At 45.7% G+C, this 21,427-nt stretch overlaps 2 protein-coding genes across 3 annotated transcripts in view; one reads left to right on the top strand and one right to left on the bottom strand.

Annotated features, from left to right (window-relative positions):
- The window catches only part of Snx6 (sorting nexin 6), a 35,312-nt gene extending 18,434 nt beyond the window's left edge, over positions 1-16,878 (bottom strand). Inside the window, exons 1-6 of one of the 2 annotated variants that reach the window (XM_084580709.1) lie at positions 16,687-16,878; positions 12,172-12,273; positions 11,929-12,039; positions 10,024-10,145; positions 3,697-4,025; positions 2,010-2,085 (exon numbers count right to left, since the gene is read on the bottom strand). In XM_084580709.1, the coding sequence (XP_084436835.1) occupies positions 2,010-2,085; positions 3,697-4,025; positions 10,024-10,145; positions 11,929-12,039; positions 12,172-12,273; positions 16,687-16,746 (800 nt within the window). In that variant the 5' untranslated portion in view covers positions 16,747-16,878. Of the gene's footprint in view, positions 1-2,009; positions 2,086-3,696; positions 4,026-10,023; positions 10,146-11,928; positions 12,040-12,171; positions 12,274-16,565 lie in introns of both variants that reach the window. The other variant, XM_084580710.1, reaches the window with a different exon arrangement.
- Positions 16,879-17,009: 131 nt separating this feature from the next.
- On the top strand, positions 17,010-19,844 carry LOC146178042 (INO80 complex subunit C). Its single transcript, XM_084580711.1, has one exon. The coding sequence runs from the start codon at positions 17,467-17,469 to the stop codon at positions 17,869-17,871; it is 405 nt and encodes a 134-aa protein (XP_084436837.1). The 5' UTR covers positions 17,010-17,466; the 3' UTR covers positions 17,872-19,844.
- The last annotated feature ends 1,583 nt before the right edge of the window (positions 19,845-21,427 follow it).

Here is a 21,427-nt window from a genome sequence, read left to right as displayed (position 1 = left end):
AGACTATATAGATTACTATTAGCATAACAAATCTCCCCTGAAGCTTCCTAGAAGGTTCCACTAAAACTTGTTTTGAGCAGGAATGCATGGGAGGGGAAACCTAATGGCACGGTCAACCTGACATGCAGGTGGTAAAAGCGAACCGACGACACGCATAAAAAAAACTGCCACAAACAATGAAACCAATAATCTGCACAGACAAGGCACTTGTGCAGAAGCAACGAGGGGGCTACGCAAAACGAACTGGAAAGGTATCTGTTCTATAATCTGCGAACCCCACTAAAAGACAACAAGACCACAAGGGTACTCATCCCACAAACCAATCTCCCCTCTTTTAACATTAACAGATATTACCTATTTTTACGGATTGCGGGAAATGGTGAAATACTTCCGTGCAGTACGCATTTCCACATAGAATGGTGCTGGTAGGAGAAAAACGAGAGGTCCGAGTGAGATGATCGTCAAGCACTTCACATCTTGACACACCCAGCAAACGAAACAAGCTCCATGCACACGCGCCACAGCTGTAACCCGCTTCTGTGGAATGCCTTACGTGAAGCTACAGTGGTCCAAATGAGGCCACACGAGAATCCCGTGGTACTGGCAGGTTCAGACAGCAGTACCAATCGCCGCCTGTGAACCGTCAGGCTGAATATCGCTGCTGCATGGTGCCAGCAGGTATACTATATCAACTTCCCCATCATGACAAGGCAGTGCAGGGACTTTCCAGAACAGTCCCGGCGAATGATACGCACGAAAGGAATCAAATAGAACATGAAGCGACCCAACACTGACCTATCAGCAGGTTAGGCAACAGGCTAGTTACCACTGTGTAATGGGATATTCAGTACCAACTCTTCTTCCCGACACCATGGGCGCATTTGGTGTCATAACTTTCCTCAGGCTCGCAGAATAAGACAGTAGCATTACAAAGTGGAAAAGTTATTTTCCCAATTGCACTGATTTGTTCCAGCTCAGTGCGATGTCGATGAAGGTGAAATGGAGTGGCGTCTGTGTGCTGTGCTATGTCAGTGCACGTTAAAAAACCCGAGGTGGTCGAAATTTCCAGAGCACTTCCCTATGGCATCTCTCACCGCCTGGCTCGTTTTGAAATGTTAAACCCTACAAACCAAACTAAGAAAAGAAAAATTTTCTAAGCTTTAGAATGTGCAGTGAACCTTTCAAAATGAGTGTGCATTCCCAAAAGGGGTCTTTTTTTTTAACGAGAAATTACTGTAATGGCCCGTAATAAATGACTTATTTTGATATATCTTCTCTTCCTTATGAGGTATTTGAAATGCAAATGCAAATGTAAATCAGCATTCTATTTTGCACTTGCATGTCAAGTTTCAACAAGATATCTTGAAAACTAAAAAGAATGTTTTCCAGACCCTCATCCCCTCTTAACACAACGTCACACTGAGATGAATGAATCACTGACTTCCAAATGCCGTTGCATCGAAGCGAACAAGGCAGGCAGGCCAGAAGAGCGGGTTTTTTTTTTTGGCCAACAACATAAGCCGCACATCGCACAAGCTCCACAGATTTTGCCTTCATAGAAATTGGGTAACTACAACAGAGATCTGAATCCGCAATCCCGAGCTCAGCAACTAAACGCCATAGCCAGCAAACAACAGTCTGAAATGTATTAGGTTTTTCCCTAAATCTTTAAGTTCTGCGGTGTTCACTGCCATGTAGCAGCCATGATTAGTCTCAGCCTGTGATGGCCAGCAAATGATAAGACAATCTATCTTGATGAACTATCTTGATGAACTATCTTGATGAATCCATCAGAGGGTATGGAGCACCGGACGACTACGGAAACAACCTACGAATCCAAAGACATGCATGAAAGGACTGTCCAAACATCCATTGACTATCGTGCAGAGCACAGACGTAAATATAATCCAAGACGTCTTCATGACAGAAAAAAAAAAGAGAATAAGGAGACAGGGGGAGCGAGAGGCCAGAGATGAAGTGGGAGAGTGAGAAACAAGAGGGAGGCTCACTTCTCCAGCTCGGATGACTCGACTGTGGCCAATTGGGTGAGGCAGGATGAAATCTTGATGTAGCTGTCCGCAACATCTGCACAGAGAAACAAAAGACGAGGGGGGGGGGGGGGGGGGGCAGAAAGATTTATACATCTCAGAGCTACCTTGCAGCACTTTATGGCTCAAAACTGTCCCATGAAGTCTGAACATTTACTCCCCTGAACTTTACCAGGTGTTCGTAAAGTGCACTCCCTGTAGTGCTTTTCAGGCTCCCTGAGCACATGAATGCGCATGTACCACAACCTTCGCCTTTCCTTCTATCCACTTCATGCTCTGTGGCTCACCATTCCAATAACTCTTGCTCGGCAGCTGTTGCAAGAGTACAGTCAAATCTCGATATAACGAATCCTGAGGGACCCCAAAAAATCATTTGAAATATTGTTGTAGTGAGAAATCTGCGATTATAAGCGATTATAAGCCAGTGGTCAAACCTAGGTATGAAAATGACGTACTTGGGCAGTAGGCATGTGTGTAGACAAGCAAAGCCTAAATAGAGATGTGCTAATTCCAAAGATGATTTATTTGAGGAAATCAATTATTTTCCTCTGTTGCATGCACCAAACACGACCCTGCACTGCATTACTCCACTACAGCATATACACCTTCCACTTTGCGCAACACCTCATCAGGTGCTTAATTGCACCGAGTAATGAAAGTACGGACTCAGTCCATGTGCAAAAAAGCATCAGAATTCGATATGACCTCCAGTGCTCCCTGAAGTTTGAAAATCTTGTCTCTGTCTTTCACAATGATAGCGGCGGTTGAAGGGGCAATGCTAGTTGTCTGTAGAGGCAGATTCACTTTTCCTTGCGCTGATTTCTTGCAGTGAAAGCAGCTGCGTTACTATATTTTTGGCACATCGCTGGCTACAATCACCGTCAATCTCGCACAAACTTCGCAACAAGATAATCCGCTTGATGCTTTTGATGTTTTCTGCACTTTCCTCGGCAACCACGACAACGACCAAGCTATGCACAGCTTATCTAAACGTGAAGCTCGAGTCGTGAAGCTCCTGCATAGAAGTGTGAAGCAGAGCAAATTAAGAGACTTTTTTCATTAAATTTTCATTCTGGAAAGTAATGCGAGTGCTTACTTGTCCATTTTAGCGACGAAATTCTCGCGAGAACGAAGAAGTTTTGCTTCCCCGGCGATTTCGTTACTGCGGGGTTCGACTGTACGCCAGTCTATGAAATCCTGCACAAAATTTAGACTGAACATTTCGGTAGGGTATAAGTTATTTGGAATTCTAGTTTAATGTTATTTGCAGATACAATGTGAATTCTGAAATAAGATGAACCAATGGTATTTTCTAATTTTCCTTGAATTTTCTTCACTAATCAAATATCAGATTCTATATTTGAATGACTTTATTTCCCCTATTCATATTCGAGCCGTATTAAAAAATTTCAATGTTCACACACCTCTAATTCTGATGCATTCTGGTTATTCCCACACCGGCAGGGCATACTTACCTTACAATATCTTTAAAAATTCACTCCTGTGTGAAAGTAAGTTTAGGTTCAAATATTACAGAATGCAAATTTTGTTTTCAACACTTTTGACCAGAATGATCCTTTTTCAGCCTCTCCCCCGTCCCCCTCCCCCTCCTTATTTCAAATTAATGCCTCCCCTGTACAGAACTCACTCTTGTGCGCACGCGTCATGCGGTCAGCCTTGGTGGTGGCGTCGCGAACGTGCGTGTGGTACTCGGTGAGGAAATTTCGCTCGTGCTCAAAGAACTCGTCCACGTCCTTCTGGGTGGAGGAGAGGCGCAGGTCGTCGGCTGACTTGCCCAGATGGCTGATGAGGCCCGCCAGCTTTTCCTTCTTGTTCTTGCCCCGCACGCTCAGCTCCTTCTCGTACTCAAGGAAGACGTGGAAGTTGGAGTCTGTGCGGAACACCGGGTGCAGCGCCAGACGCTGCAGGAACAGCTCGTGCATGGCCACAGTCTTCTTGAAGGTCGCCAGATACTCCCTGCACCACCCGGAAGGGGGGAAAAGGAGGGAGCAAGCTCGCAAACTGCTCGATGTATCGAACTACAGACTGCCAGCACTTCGCATTTTTCAAAAACTTGAGCTTGAAAACCCTCCAGCACACGAGGAGAGTAGCGCACCAAGGAAAAGGAAAAAACACCCCAGACAAACACACGTGGTGGCGGTGCTTAAGAAGTATGGTGCGGGCTGGTGTGGTGAGGCAGTACTTAAGGAACTGCTGGCCTGTGCGATAATGGCCTGGCAGATTTAGTTTGACAGGGACAGAGTAAAATGAAGGCAGAACTGAAGACAAGGTTTGGTACAGTTTACGGGGTTTAACGTCCCAAAGTGACACAGGCTATGAGAGACCGTAATGGAGGGCTCCGGAAACTTCATTACCCGGGGTTCTTTAACATGCACCGTGACTTCGCAGAACACACAGGCACCTTGCTTTTCGCCTTCATCGAAAAGTGGTCGCCGCAGCCGGGATTCGATTCTGTATCCTTGGGCACAGTAGTCGAGCACCCTAACCACTGCAGCATTTTGGCGAGGCGTGAAGACAAGGCCTGGCAAGTAACCACCCCTTAAGCCAGGAAAAGGGTGAAATATATGGAGGTTCCAGGAAGAGTTGCAAATCTCTTCTGTACGAAGGCTCTTAAGTGCAACTGCCCGCAGCATGGATTCTTGCAAAGCAATTTTTATCAGCTCATATTTGAACAAGCTCCCTCCTTTTAGGTGCTATGTATGCTCATAAGAGTTCTTTTTCCTTGCCTGCTTATGAACAACTGAAGCTAATTGAAGTGCATGACTCATCATGTTTGCCTCACTGTTCCCTTGCTACTGTTCCCACTGGCATGCCCTGTAAATGGGCCCACTGTGACTTGCTAGTAAATAAAAAAAAAGAAACACACTCTGGGGGAAACCCATATCCGGTGACTATTCAGAACAGGTGGAGAAAGCCAGTTTCTGCAGCCAGACCGACACCCTCTGCTCAGCGCTGAACAGTGTCATCTGCCCCCTGACATGACTTGGTTCATGCTATGATTTGGCCAGCTTGTTTTGAATGCAGAATAAAGCCTGCAAAGTCTGTTTAGGCTAGTTTAACAGGTAGCAATTATGCCGCCAATAAGACAAACCAAGATTATTTCTGGGAAGGAGTCAACAAAGCTCGAACAAAATATGGATAGGGAGTACTAAACCTCTAACACTTGAACGGGCGCATAATTCCTTTCTATCTAGGCCTCTTAATTACACCACTCAAAAGAAACCTCTCCTTTCTCTCTTGTTGTGGAGAAGGAAGTTAACGTAGACTAACCACACTGCTGGGGGATTTGAATACCCCTATCACACGGGCACTTGTAAGACCTTTGGAATTAAGGTTCTTTGCTCCAAAGGCGGTTGGCATGGCAGTCTCGAGACCTTTGCAAAAAAGGCCCGTGACAGGAAAGGCGGTCGTCAGTGGCCTTTAAAGGGACACTAAAGACAGCCAAAGATGGTATGAAAATCTAATAAACTACATTTGGTGACACTGTCGCCGCATATCCGGCAGCAAAAAATCGAATAATTACCGAGATATTGTGATAAGAAGTTGAGGTTTTTTCTTGTTCCCGCCGGCCGAATTCAAACTGTGCCCTCCGACTACGTAGTCGGAGTTGAGTGACGCACACTATGACGTAAGCGGAGACTCCGTGATAGCTAGCGAGCCGGCGCGGCCCGCGGCGTCGCATCCCTCAAGGGCCAACATGGCAACAGCGTACTCGCAATGACGGCCTCAGCCGAAATAAATAAAACGATGAAGAGAGTAATTTACCGAGCAATGGGCCCATAAAGGAAGAAAAAAAAAAACAGAGCGCTTGTAATGCACAATACTTTACATGTTTCTTAAGCTTTTGCGCTCCTTCTTGCACTGTGTATAAACAAACCGAGCCCTCGGTCATCACAACGCTTCCCGACATGTTTACATACAAATAAGATTTAGTTACCAGCAAAATAGTGTCCTCGCTGCTGCGCTTGTCAGTTTTGAAGCTTCGTTGCACTTTTTTCCTTCAAGGCTTGTGCTATAGCTCCGTGTTCAGCGAAAATTAAGTCCACAGTAGCAGAACATGACCGAAGTGCCGGCGCCACTACATTTGCAAGCGCTGTGAAATTTCACATGTTAAAATGGATCCAGTGCACAATATAGTGCGCATAGGCATCCAGAACATTAGTTGCAAGACATGAGAGCAGGCAGCATGCGCCGATGATCAAGAAGTTGTAATTTTTAGACCGGCAGCAAAAACACTATTGTAAATGGGGCCATGACATGAAAACTAGAAATATTTCCAAGGTTTCTGTGGCGCGGCGTAGCCGAGCGGTTAGCGCCGAACGTTACGGAGCAAGCAGTAGCGAGTTCCGCTACTGGAGGTTTTTTTTTTTTTTTTTTTTTTTTTACAAATCGATTTTTTGCTAGCCTTTTGTAATGTATTTCTGGTGCTTCGTTATTTTTAGTTTTTACTTTTTACCCGAGGCCCTTTTTTTCCGCCGGGTGACGAGCGCAATATATCGACGCTCTCCTTGGTATGAGCGGCAAGTATGCCCCTTTTGTTTACGACGCCTGCAAATAGCACGTTGAAGGTCTTGTTGACGCAGTATATGTTGGTCAGGTGTGCCATGATTTAGTGAACAATTGAATGATAATGCATTTTTCTTTCAGTACTTAGCATATGTATGCTTTTCGTGGCGTACGTAGCTGCAGTCAAGCGGTCAGGTCGCAGTCGAAGCGGCAACGGCGGCGATATGTTGGCGCAGAAGTGTGAACGAAGGAGCGTGTCGGCGGTAGCAGATTTAGCTCGCTCGTGCCTCCAAATGCTCAAATGGGAACCATCAAGGCGCATCTGCTGCTCCAAGCTCGTAATTCAGGCGCTGCAGGTTCAAACAAGCTATCCGAGTGCGCACGAAATGCCTGAGCTGAAACATAACCAAAACTGAAGTGGGCGCCTGTGGCGCCTCCAAGTATATTTTTGTATTTGCCTTGCAACGTTTACGTTGTCTTTCCGCCGTCGTTACGTATGATAAAAGCGTGTTATCATGTTTGAGAAAAAACGTACTACCGCATTCAAACATGCAACGTAATTCGCATTTGTCAGCCTCCGGGATCCCTAGCACGTCACGTGATTTGTAGTTACGAGCCTCGGCCGTTTGGCTGTGGTGGCGATACCTGTATATTCTGTTATTTTTCTTTACTACCTTATAACAGCTCCGTTTTCAGTAAGAGTGGTCTTTTTGTAATCAGGAACTGGCATTCTATCGATGCAAACCCACTTCCTTTCTCTCTTTAGTGTCCCTTTAAGGTGCGTAAAGGAGCAGCCCAAATGTATGAGCGCCAGCAAGAGAGCTCAGAAGACAAAAACGTTGACGCAAATATAATTTTGAATATTATATTTAGGCCTAATTCTATTCAAAGGTTAATTTCAAGGACTGATGCGATACCACTTCAATTGTTTTCAGCAGCCGCATTGACATACATGTGCTTTACTTTTCTCCTTCTCCAGTGTTTTTACTTCATTGCCCTTTTTGTTGTGCGCTCATTTTCCGTTGGGAAGTGTTTGCTGGCTAAAGTACTATTTATTTCATATTGCCATGCTTTAGTTCCCTGTTTTAAAAGTGATTTTGCTGGTAGACAGATGACTATAGGGGGTTGCGTCGATCATCGTCATCATCATATCCATCTCTTTTGCACTTGCCATGTAGCATGCGCTGCTGCTCCTTTTTGGTTTTGCCCTTTTAGAGCAATAAACCTCCTTTGCAGTAAAGACCTCGGAGAAGTGCCGTGTGACAGGGGTATAAGGCCCTTACGTAATGCACTTTTGAGGTATACTTCCAACACCAAAAGGGGATGCTTATGCAAAAAGCAACAAATCTAGCAACAAAACTGAGGGCCAGAAGTTGAACGAGGGTTTTCCAATTCAGAAACAAAGGGCAGAATGTTAAGCAGTTAGCAAGTTCTCTGGACGAGCCGGCCAGAATAAGGAAGCTAACCTTAATAATACGGAGTAGAAGCAAGGCGATTCTGCTATGTCGACGTTTGCAAATAGTCAAGCAGACCTGGAAAACCTACTTTAAACAACAAAGTAAAGGGGCTGCCTCACAGAAAACCCAGAGTTCCCAGAGTTGTCAGCATCACCCGCATAGTATGCGCCGTCGTTCGCAATGTATAATCCCAAAATGCACTGGTTCGAGCGAACATAGTCGAATAGATTGTGTAGGTTGCAGCATCACATGCCACAATCCGTGGAGGCTCGTGATAATGAATGTGCGATGGGCCAGGTGGCAGTCAGCAGCTATGGTCAGCCGTGCACAGTCAAGTCCGTCGTTGTGTTGACGTGACAAGTCCGTGGCATGCTACAGAAAGTGCTGACCCAGTAACAAGACGGACGGAGGCACTACGTATGTGTTGTACGGCATTTCCCATAATGATTATGAAAGACGGAACAGTATCCATACCTGCGTGGGAAGCGGAACTGCGGATGGCAAGGATTAACCCTGTTGTGTCGTGCCCTTAAGATGGAGCTTTAAGTGTCCCCCCCCCCCCCCAATTTTTTTTGCACGCAGAATTCAGGAGCTAGCGTGATTGCTATCACACAGGGCAGGAACCAACAGGCGATAATTAGCAGGTTACAATGTGCTCCAGTTTTGAAAGAAGGCAGTGAATGCAATAAAGCTGTCCGTGGAAGCCCCAAACCAACAGAGTGGAAGAAGCAGGAGAGGAGAGCAGAACAACCACACACAAAAATGAGGCAATGAACCAGCGAGAGGAAGACCGGTCCGCACAAGAACGTGGACCAGCACCGGAAACCAGAGAGGTTGAGCTGGGGCCTGACAGCGCAGGGCGTGTGAAACTGCAGCAAACAGTTTTAACCACTGGTACCACCAAGAGTCCGCCACGTGAGGGGCTTCGCTTCACTGCTGTTGCTTCAAGCAAATGAGATTTACCCGTGGCAACTGCACAAGCTTTCAAGATACGATCGTCACAGCACACAAAAAATGCGCGCAAATGAAATTAGATGCCATCACCCCCTTTCAAACTAGTTACTACGTGACTTCAGTTCAATCTCCTTGATGCACAGTTAAAATTTGCTCCGCACCTGTCAGAATTACGCTAAGGGGAGACAGGGCTCTTGCAACATTCTTCTTGACATTTAGACTAAATTTAATGAAAATGCAAAATGCACAGTTTTAACAGTTCATTACGCTGCTTTCAAATATGCTATCACTTCTGTGCTATGTCAGTTTTCAAAATTTTCACTCCTTTGTTTACAGAAACAATGGAGAAAATAAATCACTAATTGGAAAACTGCTATTAACGTGTGGCTAGACAATATTAGGTGTAAAGAATACAACATAGGGACTACTTTTTTGATTAAAGCATTATTAGTCATTTTGCCACTTGTTGAAGGTCATCTAAATGAGAGCGCACAAAACAATTAGCAAGTGCAAAATGAGAAAACTGTTCCCAAAATTGTATAGTTTAATCACTCAGGAGTACGCTATAATAAAAATTACTTCTGTGGCCTCTGGATGTGAAGATATCCTTCAACTAGCAAACCGCCAAAAATTTGAGCTTTGAGAAAAAAAAATTAACATAGATATGGTTTATTCAGCTCATTGGCACATTATAAAAATGATGCAGGGAGTGAATAAATTAGTTGGCATGCAGGAAATGGACTGTACATTTCCGAAATCTCCTTTTCAACAAATCGCTTTTCTTTTTCTTTTTTGTAATGTTTTGCTCATCAAGGACCCTGTTCTCCCTCAAAGCAAAAAGCATCAAAACAAATCTTTTTGAATTATTCTTGCTAGTTGCGTCAGCTAATCATCAACACAATATTGCTGGGGATGCACAGAGGGTGTACTTCTGCAGCTACGGATCACCTCGAGCGCTATGAATGTCTCAGACACGAGCAATGTTTGGTGTCGGCCTGCCTAAGATCTCTTGCTTCCCCCTACACTTTCACACTCACGCTTCAAGCTCCTGCTTCATCTTGGTGAACTCCTCCTTGGTCATAGAGCCCTCACCCTCGCCCAGTTTCTGGAGCTTCTCCCGAGACGCATCAAAGTCCGGACGGGGCGGTGCTGGGGGAATCTGAAATTCCAAACACAAAGAGGCAGATACGAGATGCGGGGGCAGGTCAGAGATCTGCCTGGTTGCTGCGCATACTCGCACGCTTCCAGGTCCTAAATAAATAAATATAATATAATAAATAAATAAAAATTAAAAAAGCAAAAACAAGCAAATTTTTTTCCAAAACAGGAACAATGCCTTTGCGATGTTCCTTTAACTTCCTTTAACTTCCTCAGTACAACTCCTGTAGTTATCTCCACATTTTGCAGGTACAGTCTGTCAAAACTTTAGAGACCAGAGGGTCTGCCTCAAAGCCGTGTAGTAGCGCTTCTTTAGGATTCATGGAAATTCTTTCCTTTGGAGAGGGTAGGACAACACTTTAGTTAAGAATAATTAGAGCACTGTGAATGCACTACAGGCGGCTCTGAAGCAAACCCTCTGGGCTCTAAACTTTTTAAGAGAGACTGTACAGGTGCGAACGTTAGTAAACGCAGAGTGCCATTGCGTTTAAACATTTTTCACGTGTTGCCCGATTGGAAGTGGCAGCTTTGATATGTGCAGGCTGGTAGGCAATACTAGGCTTTATAATGAACAAGTATTGTTTCATTGTTTCCGACTGGGAAAATGTGAACGCAATTAGAATAGAAAAGCGTGCCCATTTACCGATGTCCGCACCTGTACAGCATGGCATGAATGCCAGTGTTCTAGGCCCTGCATGCAGATGGGGCCTACCATACAGGCATATCGTAAAGCACCCTTTTCTTTTTTTTTTTTGCAGTTTCCACTTTAACCTAAACCCTAAAAGGCCAATAATTTATATGAATCACAAAAGCAGGTCGGTGGCCTTATATTTGTCCTTGTCAACAGTGCAAAGAGGTGGAAGCATAAAAAATACTGAAATTCTCTACTTCTGGCTACAACTAAAGTGAACATTGTTCTCAGCACTAAATCATGTCTCAATAGCGCTCAAATGCACAAATTTCATTCACTAACATTTCAATAAACATGGCAGCACTCACAGGAACGACTTCTTTGTCCTCGAGTATGCGCAAAAAGATGAGTGCCACCATTTAATTGCACCTCATCCAAGGCAGCACTGTGAAAGTACGGAATGGCCACCATCAAATCTACATCACCTTCCCCCCCAATTCCATCAAATCTTACTGTACAGGCTGACAAGTGATAGCGATTCTGAATAGCCTCATACACTGTCTACTAATGCATATTGGCATTCTGAGTGGACAACACTGCCAGTGAAAACTGTAACCCTCCCAAAGTTGCCTGCAAAAACAAAATGCCAATTTTTCGCAGCAGATCTAATGCTTACATGGCCTCTGAATGATTCCTCAGTAACAAAGCTCACAGTAGTTTATTACAATGAGTTAACTTTATGCCTGTGTACCGCAGTCCTATCTGAACTCGAAATAGGTAGAAAGCCTTGTGCTCCCACATATTGTGCAATACTGCAAGGGCGCTGTGTATTTGATATTTCTTTGTAGCTTTATATTTTGCTGCCGGCTTTTTGGGGCTCAAGTCTGTCAAGATCCCGGAAGCTTTTTCCTCTCTATGTTTCCTCAAGCAGGAGAGTAAATAAACTTCAATTTGAACCTAATATAGAATTTCCTACAAGAGAACTGTTAGCGTGAAAAACAAGTATATTAGAAAAACAGTGCCTCCCCACTGTCGAAATAATGCACGATGTGCATTTCTGCAGGTCATTTTATATGCAATCCAGTGACGACCAACTGCAAACGTTCGTGCACACATCGCTGTGCATGAAAAAGGCTCTGCGTGCAACACTCACAATGAATCCCGCATAGTTCTCGCATTCCTCCAGAGCATCGTGCAGCCAGATGAACTCCTCGTGCTGTCTCAGCACTGAGAACTCTGGCTTTTGGAAGTCCGACAGCGTCGTCTGCAAATGACGCAAACACAGCAGAGGACACCCCCCCCCTTCAGACAATGCGCCCTCTACAATATGTGCATGTAGCACAAATGCTACTGAAGTGACAGTGACAGCCAGGCGTTGTAGCGAGACACTACGCACCTTGGTGTGCACAGTGAACTTGACTTTGTCCCGCTCACTCAGGGCATCCGAGATGTCCACCAGTAGAGACTGGTCCGCCAGGTCGATGGTGTCCGACCGCATCTGTGGAGGGAGCGTGTGTGGCAAAGTCTCTCACAATCCAAATCTCTTTCATTTCACTTCACTTGTACATTTGTAAAATGAAGAAAAATGGCAAAGTCTCTCACAATCCAAATCTCTTTCATTTCACTTCACTTGTACATTTGTAAAATGAAGAAAAATGCAATGCCAAAGAGGAACAGGCTGTAAGCATCGCTGTAACAGGTCGTCAAAGGCACGACTGCTATGTGACCACTTGCAATAAAACAGTTTGCAATCAATGTCTCGAGTTTTATCCTCTGTGATGATATGCAACACACTGTACACGGATCACGCTATATTCGCCTACGAGCGCTGAATAATTTATAATTGAATTTGTTTTCTCATCTATTTCAGTTTCAACAGCCGAGCGGTGGTTATTAAGTCAAGGTGCTATTTGTTGTTGCGCACATGCTATTACGTGTGCGCGATAATTTTGTGAGTGTATCGTGTACTTCGCTTGCACTTTATTGTACTTTGCAACCATATTCTTTCTAATTCTCCTTTTCTTCATTGTAGTACTATTATGCTTGTCGATTTTATTTGGTACTCATAATTATGTGGGTATATTATTTTACTTGCACTTTGTTGTATTCTTGCATATGTATGCAATTGTAGCAGTAATGTTGCGTTTATATCTTTATTGTTCCTTTCAATCATTGATCCTCTATGACTGAACCTGAGAGTAATATTTGTATTTGGACCGGCCACTAGCCTACTGAGCTATCGGTCCAAGCGGTGTTTGTACATATTATTTGGTTTTGTCAATAAAGTTCCTTGGAAAAAAAAAAAAATAATAAAGTCTAGGTCAAATGAGGGATGAAAAAAAAAAGTGATATAATCGTTTCTCTGTCATTTAAATTCACTACAATGCTACAGCCAGCAAGCCTCATGAACAAGGATCACAACAAGTGAAGAGTCGGTGATTATATCACTTATTTGATGCCACGCGTGACCTAGACTTCTGACGTAACAGCCACCTTTCGGCTCCTGAAGCCGAAACTGGCGAGAAAAGAAAATCCAATTGTAGATTATTTAGCGGTCATAGGCGAAAATCACATGATGATCCACATATAGGAATGTCTTACGTATCATTTACAAGTAGAAAAAAGCCATGAAAATTTGGTGCCTATACTCCTTTAAATATAGCCCCAGACCATGGCGTAAACCTGTTAACGTTGCTTTACTGTGGGACAGTTTTCTGCTAACATGGAGCGATCAGCACGTATATCTCAAGTGTTCACATTTTTCAAACCTAGTGCAATTCACGGTGGGATATCCTTCAATTAGCAGAGAAATAATCTACCTCTACCCCCGTTCCCCCTGCAGTCATAATATCAATTTCAGCATGCCCCAAGCACACGCGTGCTCACTGAATCTGCTACTGCAGCACCCACAAAACCTGAAGCTGACATTGCCAACACACAATGAGCCACTAAGTGTAGACAAAGAGGCACATACTATCACTCAGAAAACAGGGCAGTGTGCCGAGACCCTAATCCTCTAAGAGCCCAACATTACAAGAACATGAGGTTCCGTGAAAACTCTAGAAATAAATGAAAACGTTTCCACAAGCAGTTCTCTTCTTTTCACTATCAGAGTGGCAAGTGCCCCTTCTGTTCGCAAGATATAGGTTGTCCTCGTTTGACTCCTCAGTCAGGTGTGCAATGCCAACCACCAGCCAAAGCACAGACGCAGGAGCCTAATGGCATTTCTTGGAAGGCAATTCCCTGCCCTTTTATGCACTGCATGTGTGAAGTTTTGGCCTTTTGATTTGCGTGCTATTGGTCTTCTGTGAGATGTCTGTTTTTAGTGAGAAATCAAGACAGCGGCAGTGCGGCCATGAGAGAGGCAAACGACAAGTATGTGTGTGCTGATCGAGTGTGCGTGGGAGATGTGCAAAGGTGGCAGCTAGTGTACTAAAAGGTTTTTGCAACCTCAGAACACAAAAAGATCCGCATGACCCATGGCCCCACTCCTAAATTTGAACGAATGTTTCCCCTTCCCAATCCACCCCCCATGCAAGAGCTGCAAACCTTTATAGTGTGCAATTTATCTCTGTAAGCAAGTATTAGTTATAAATATCACCTTGTTTTTTTGTCATGTCTGTATTGAATCGCTCATTAATTTTAGGGTAGAAACATGATGTGTACATGTCAAACAGCTACAAAAAAAATGACATAAGTGAAGCAGTCAATAAAAGAAAAAAAAAGAAAGTCTACCCAATGAATGAAAAGTTTTCCAAAAGGGCCTAGTATAGATCAAAGGACTGCAGCGCACATAAGGTAGTTGTGGATAGAATAAGGACCACACTTTAGCGGTCCTAAATCTTTCGACATGTTACGCTGTTAGAGTTTTCAATAATTAGGTAAGTAAATGTGTCCTGAACTACTAGCGCAAAGGTAGCAAGTACCTTTCCACCTCCGTTAAGCAGCATGAGGAAAGATTTAGAATGACGAAGCCTGACCAGCATTGATCTGTCCGTGACTAAATGTATCACTATGACAAAGCAGATAATCAAATGTTCAGTGCCCACTTCCTACAGCTGCAGGAGAGCTGTGATGAGTACTCTATAAATAGCCACATGCCATGAGCAGTTTCAATTATGTGAATAAGGAGGTATGAGGTATGCATGGAATCCCGGAAGAACGCTAGTTCAACACAAATCACAGCACTGCCTGTGTGTAAAGCACAATAAGCAGACACCAACAGCTGGTACGAAGCTTTCCGTTTCGCATTTAGAACTTCTACAAGGCTATCAAATCCAGTGCCTACACTTTCACTGCCAGTATAGGCATACTCTGAAAAGGCACGTTATCTTGTAGGATACAACTCAAGAATGACATTTAAAGGAGGCCCTCCACCCAAAGTCATTTGCTGGTTGTCATGTCATTATGGTTAATCACCTGTGCCTACTAGTAAAATATCGCAGATCAGAGGGCGTTGCAGGGGGATTAACAACTGACAGGCCGTCGAACTACAATGTCACTATAATCGGCTTGCACCATTGCCTTGAGGAAGAGGAGTCTACCACTTCATACTTCAGTGGTCTCAGACTAAAAAAAATTTGTTATCAACAGCTGCATAAATAGTGGGGTTTAACATCCAAACGTGACCTAGGCTATGACGAATCTCGTAAAACCTGGCTATGACGAATCTCGTAGTGCGGGGCTCTGGATTTATTCAGACCACCTGGAGTTCCGCAATGGGCGCTGACATCGCACAGCATAAGGGGGTATTTGAATTTCGCCTGCACTGAAACAGCTGCGGCGGCCAGGATCGAATTTGTGACCTTACAATCGACAACCCACAGCCGAGTCACTGAGCCACACGACGAACAATACGAAATACTACGGCTCAGAGTGAAGTGGCATGCTTAACAATGGCTACAAGATGAACGAGAGACCAAAGTGTTTGGTGCTTTAAACCACGAGCTTCTCTTCTCCCAACCCCCGATTTCTGCTAAGGGTTCGGTTTTACGTCCTGCAACTACTAATCCACTTGAGACCATCCGCCTGCCTCGGCTCGTTCGCCTGGTTTCAGAGCGGTAAAGGCACGCGAACTTGACAGCAAACGGAGATTGCGAGACCCGTCACATTTTACAAACAGCATCGGCTCGGCGCTCGACACGACACGCCCCAATGCCGGCCAGAACGACACGACAACGGACGTCCGGAAGGGAAAGAAAAAAAGTCAATGATGCGTTTTGTAGTCACGGATTGCATCAACGCATACAGCCACAGGCCGCGACCGCGCATCTGTATTTTATCATTCATCGATGGCGTTTGACATGTGGCTACGACAAGCGCCGAAGCAACACAGCCAAATAGACGGCGACTGAAGACGCGACACTAAATGCAGCCGTATGCAAGCTGCTTGTGCCGACCGCTGCCTGTAAACAGCAGTAGTAGCAGCACAATGACACGACCCCCGAAGAAAAATGCACACTCCGCAATAACTGCGCAAGAACAGGATGGGGCGGCTGTCAGCCGCTGTCAACCAGAGCATCGGAAAGCGGTTTCAGAAAACGCATTGACCTCAAGATATCGGTTTCGCCACCACCACCGCCGTGTGCACGACGCCGGCGACACGGAAAGCCTCAGCTGTGACACAAATCATGAGCGCAGCGAGGCGACAGCCGAAAGTCGCGTCACCTGTCTGTGTTTCAGCAGCGCAACAGCCGTGGTTCGCTTAAGCAAAGAGCGCATTCACGTTCTTCACACAAACAAACAGCGTTTCTTGCACAAAACAGTCAGCAAAGACGGCGATCAACTCACTCTGCGGGACATTTCCGAGCGCCAGTATTCAGTCACGTCCCAAGCAGGTAGGCCTAACATCGCTCGTACACCTCTCGGCGTGTTTGTGGCCGTACAAGTGGAAATTGCGCGCCGGGCTTACCTTAAGCGAGCTGTCCGCCGAATTTGCCGTGTCATCGGTGCCGTCCTGAAGAGTCATCATCACCGGGCGATGACGAAGCAAGCAGTCCCCGTGCGTCGTGCGACAAGAACCGACCGCTCAGCGCCGCAGCCGGCCTTGCTCGCTGCTGCGTTCGAAAACGCCCACTCACACCCCCCGCCGGTGTCACATGGCTCGGTCGTGGACATGCCGTCCCACAGCTGCACTGCTGATAGTGGGGCAGCTGACTCGGTTGGGCGATGAAAAGTCAGACAATGTGGAAAGGGCTTTCTTTCAAAACGAACCGAATATGACATAACGCGAGCATCGCAGGGCTCCCAAATTGTGCCAGCCGATTCGGCTGACGCGGGCATTCTGAACGCACCTCACGCACGCCAGTAACTTTTCTTTTGTTTATTTCTTATTTGTGCATTGAAAGACGTGTTATATTAAGCTTCTACTCGTGTAGGAAATAAGGGTGCTTTCAGAAGTGCGCTTGTACTGTACGGCTTCGCAACCGACGCCGATGGCGAAACAGCGAAACCAGAACGCCAAAACCACTAACTCGTCAACTCGAAAACGATCTGTTGCAATCCAAGCCAAGTCCGCATCGTAACCAACCGCGTTTTTTTTTTCCTTCTTATTTTTGCAATATTTTTTATTGCGACGCGACCAGCGCAGTTCGTCGGAATCTTTGGTGCCGTCTTGCCATTGAGCAAACCGATCCCCTTTGCGACGTTTTATACGGGAACCTCTGCGGCGGCGTGACACCGGTCGCCAGCCATGGGCAAGAAGCGTTCCAGACCCGAGCCCGAGAAGAAAGAGGACGATCCTTCTGACCGGCCGTCGACGTCCAAGGAACCCCCTGCAGCTTCAAAGCAGCCGTCGCAGCAGCAGCAGTCACAGTCGCAGGCGGCCAAGAACAAGCCACGAGTATGGAAGAGCCTCAAGCAAGTGGTGACGGCCGAGCGGCTGCAGCCGGGAGCGTACGCGGCGCTCGAAGCCGCTCCATCGCTGCGTCCCTGGCGCAAGTACTCGGACCTGAGCGGTCTTGTGGCACCCTACACGGATCCCAAGACCAAGCTGCGCTACGCCAACCGGCACGAGTACGCGAGGCTGCGCCTTCTCACCGCCGACCAGGTCAATGGGTATCTGGTACTCAGGAGAGCAGCGCTGCCCGTCACCTAACAGCCGAGAAGCGTGTTCGTCTCGGTTGCCGGCAGGAGAGACGAGTTTGCTTCCCGGAGCCAGCGTGTGTGCTGTTTCTTCGTTTGTTTTTTCTTAGGCGGCGTGCGCTGGTTTGTGGTACTGTGCATGCACTGCAGGTTGATAGGTGCAGCAGGGACAGTTTCGTGGCGAGGCCACGCGCGACTCCGCACAGGTTGTGTTGGGCTGTTTCTGCTTCCGACTAAGTTCATCAAGTTCATCTCACCCTGTGGTTTATTGCTTGCTCTAAAGACGGTGCTCTGCAGTCACCTTTCAGATCTGAGTTTTTCTTAGTCAAGAGGCGTTCAGCTCGACTTTCCACTGACTTGTTGGATGTGTGTTTGTATTTAGTATATTGCAGCATCAATCATGCATGTGATTAAATTGAAATGCCCTTTGCATTCGCTGGAAGCGCATGCATGCACTTGCTTCAATCCAAGATTGGACATTGCCGAACTAAGGTGTGCATAACATGTGAAATCGCTGGTGATATGGTGTTGGATATTTGCACGCTCAACACATTAAATCTGTGCTAGGCAAAGGCGACATGGCATTCACACAGGACCCATGTGTCCTGCACAATACACAGTGGGATGAAGTTTAACCATGGGTACAACGTGAACTTTGTATGCACCTACATTTGGTCAAGATTGGGTCTATGATAACAGAATCAGTGGTTGACTTGATTCATGTAGTTGAATCAAAATCTCATCAGTAAAAAGAAAAATGCAGTGCACTGTACTGATGGGTAGCTTCTGCCATTTCAATGCCAATGTAGGAAAAAAAAGGCAAGTGACCAGGCAGTAGAGGACTGTGGTGCAACTAGGAACAACAAGAGGGCTATTCCTAGAGTTTACAGAAGCAAATAGGTTTGTCGATCATGAATATCTTATTTTGCGAATGAGAAACCCCCCTACTGTAGTGGCTCAATAAGTAGGGCACTCAACTAATGAACTGAGGACCCAGATTCTATTCAGGCCACGTCAGCTGCAATTCAATAGATGCGATGCGCTGTGCATTGTTCGTACACGTTAGAAAACATCAGGTGATAGAAATTATCTAGAGCCCACCACCACAGCCATTTTGGGAAAGCAGTGTTAATTATGAAGTGTCTGGACTGGGAGGCTAAAAATGGTGTTGACTTTATTTGTGCCCCGCATCTAGGCTTTGTACAGAATGTGCTAGTACTTGGCAAGCAGAGATGTAAGTAACCATTGGGTCCTGAGGTCTCATATTAGCCCGTATTTGAATTGGAAATGCAGGAAGCTAATGTGGAAGAAACTAAAAAAATTGGTGAAAAGAATAATAAAGGAGCTCTAAATCTTGCCAAAGTACAAGTATTTACTGTAGCTGAGTAACAATATATTAAACGAGGTGAACAACAACTTGCTAATATATTCACAGTCTGTACAATAGAAGTAGCAGGTGGGGCATCACGGCAGGATATTGGCGAGTCAATGTGGTATGGGCAAGAATGCCCTTATTTTACACATGCGCCGCACATGATGCATGAAGGATACCCTAGAGCATGAAAGTCTTAAACAAGATATAACTTAAATATAATCACTAAGAGTTAAGCAACTAGTAAAGTATAATAAACAAAGGATTGTGAAAGGTCTAAATATGAAGTGTAGGACAAAATTGTTCAAGAGGAAATTGGGCAAGGTCGAAGATGTGGGCTCTAAAAAGCAAAAATAATTGTAACATTTTTACTGGAACAGTGTTAACACCAAAGTGGATATCTTGCTGGCAATGGAAGAGGAAGATCAAGTAATTGCAGAACTGTTGCAACATAGGGGAGTCGTGCTATAAGGCTGTTATCGTGTACACACATCGTCTCATCACCTTGAGCATATTGAAAGATCGGAAAAGCACTAACATATTCTTACTCCAAAAGTAAGTGCACCCCCATTTCAAGAATCACAAGAATTCCTCTCGTGGGTGCTAGTTAGTAGGTGGCATGACCAGCAACGATAGGTTGGAGGTGCAATGGCATGCTGGTGCTCATGGATGTCGCTGGATGTGTGATTGGCTGGCAGGTTCGTCATGAGACAAGATGGCATAGGCAAGTTGGAAGGAGCTGTCAATTCGAGCAGCTCCATTCATATGGGAGGATGAGATGGGAATCCTTTTTAGGTTTTGCCACTTCTAACAATCATGGGCATGCCTCTGAGAAGCGGCACGGTAGTGTCCACTTCTCTGGCCTTAAGGCTATGCTGATCAGCTTGTGCTCGAAACCTTCATCTGAAAAAAATTAGATGGCTACAGAACATCTCATGTGGTCTAATTCACCTAAAAGAAAACTGCTACTGTACAATGATTGAAAAAAGACCATTAATCTTTGTCACTTTTTTTTACCGAGGTAATAATCGTGTATACTGCATGAAAGTAGTGCGCTCGCATATATGAGACGGATCTCATTGATTGTCTGCAAATGTTTTTTATTTGGGGTGTACTAAGGATCAGGCATGCCCAACCACCTCACCTGCCAACTGGCAAGACATGCTAGTGCTTTTTTGGAGCAGCTCTGGACTTATTTTTCGACGTAGCGGAGGCCTCACACAGCGAACTGCCCGCACCTGCTAAACGAAAAGCGGGTGCTTCACGTCTGGAGGGTTCATGCGTGCCAGGCCATGTCATCTGCCACCTGCTAGAGACATTACTCGTGATTTTTCGAGACTCCGAGCATTAAAAAATTAGCTGTTGGTTTAACATAGGGTAACTGGAGGAAAGCGAAAGATTCATGTGGCTTCAATGTGACGCCGGTTTTTGCCTTCAAGTGACCTTGACAGATAGTGATGTAAGCAAAGGTTGTGTCTGTAGGAAGAAGGAAAAGAAAATGCACGGGCCTGCTACTGGCTCTATAGCTGAGCCACCTCCGCTGCCTCGTGCGGACAGAAAATAGAGAAAAAAGAAGAGGGAGATAAAGACGCGCGCCGCAACAACAGCCGTCGTCCACAACCGAAGCAGTGGCAGGTGCAATGACGGCTTACAAATAAAATTCGCTGGCTGGCTAGCCCCGCCGCAAGCGGCGTTGACCTACGGTCCCAGCCCCGTAGGGCCAGGAACTGCCACCCTTCACCACCCCGAAGCAAATGTCCACTGCGCTAGGTTGTGCCTGCCTTCGCGTGGCACTAAATTTGACCTTCAAGTGACCTTAAGCCCCGAATTCCTCTGTTAAAATATATTTTTTGCTACTACAACCTAATGAAATGTGGGTGTCCACGATTCCGTGGTGTCCACCCGAGCCTTCCTTTCCCCAAAACCTAAAGTAACGACGGCTGCGTTTCGATGGAGGCGAAACGAAGAGGCGTCCGTGTGCTGTGCGATGTCAGCGTACGATCCCCAGGTGGTCGAAATTACTGCTTAGCCCTCCACTACGACCCCCCTCTCTCTATGCACTTTCACTCCCACCTTCCTGCCTTACCTTACGGCGCGGTTCATGCGCCCACAGAAACAAGTGTGACAGTTATATCGCCTTTCCCTTCCTGTGGACCAATTAAGAAAAAGGACGATTGTTCGATCCCGACCGCCTGCG

This window comes from Amblyomma maculatum, chromosome 10, assembly GCF_055883805.1.
Source record: "Amblyomma maculatum isolate TAMU_Amacu chromosome 10, ASM5588380v1, whole genome shotgun sequence".
Lineage (NCBI taxonomy): Eukaryota > Metazoa > Arthropoda > Arachnida > Ixodida > Ixodidae > Amblyomma > Amblyomma maculatum.
The sequence above is the reverse complement of the archived record's forward strand: the minus strand, read 5'-3'. Positions and strand labels throughout refer to the sequence as shown.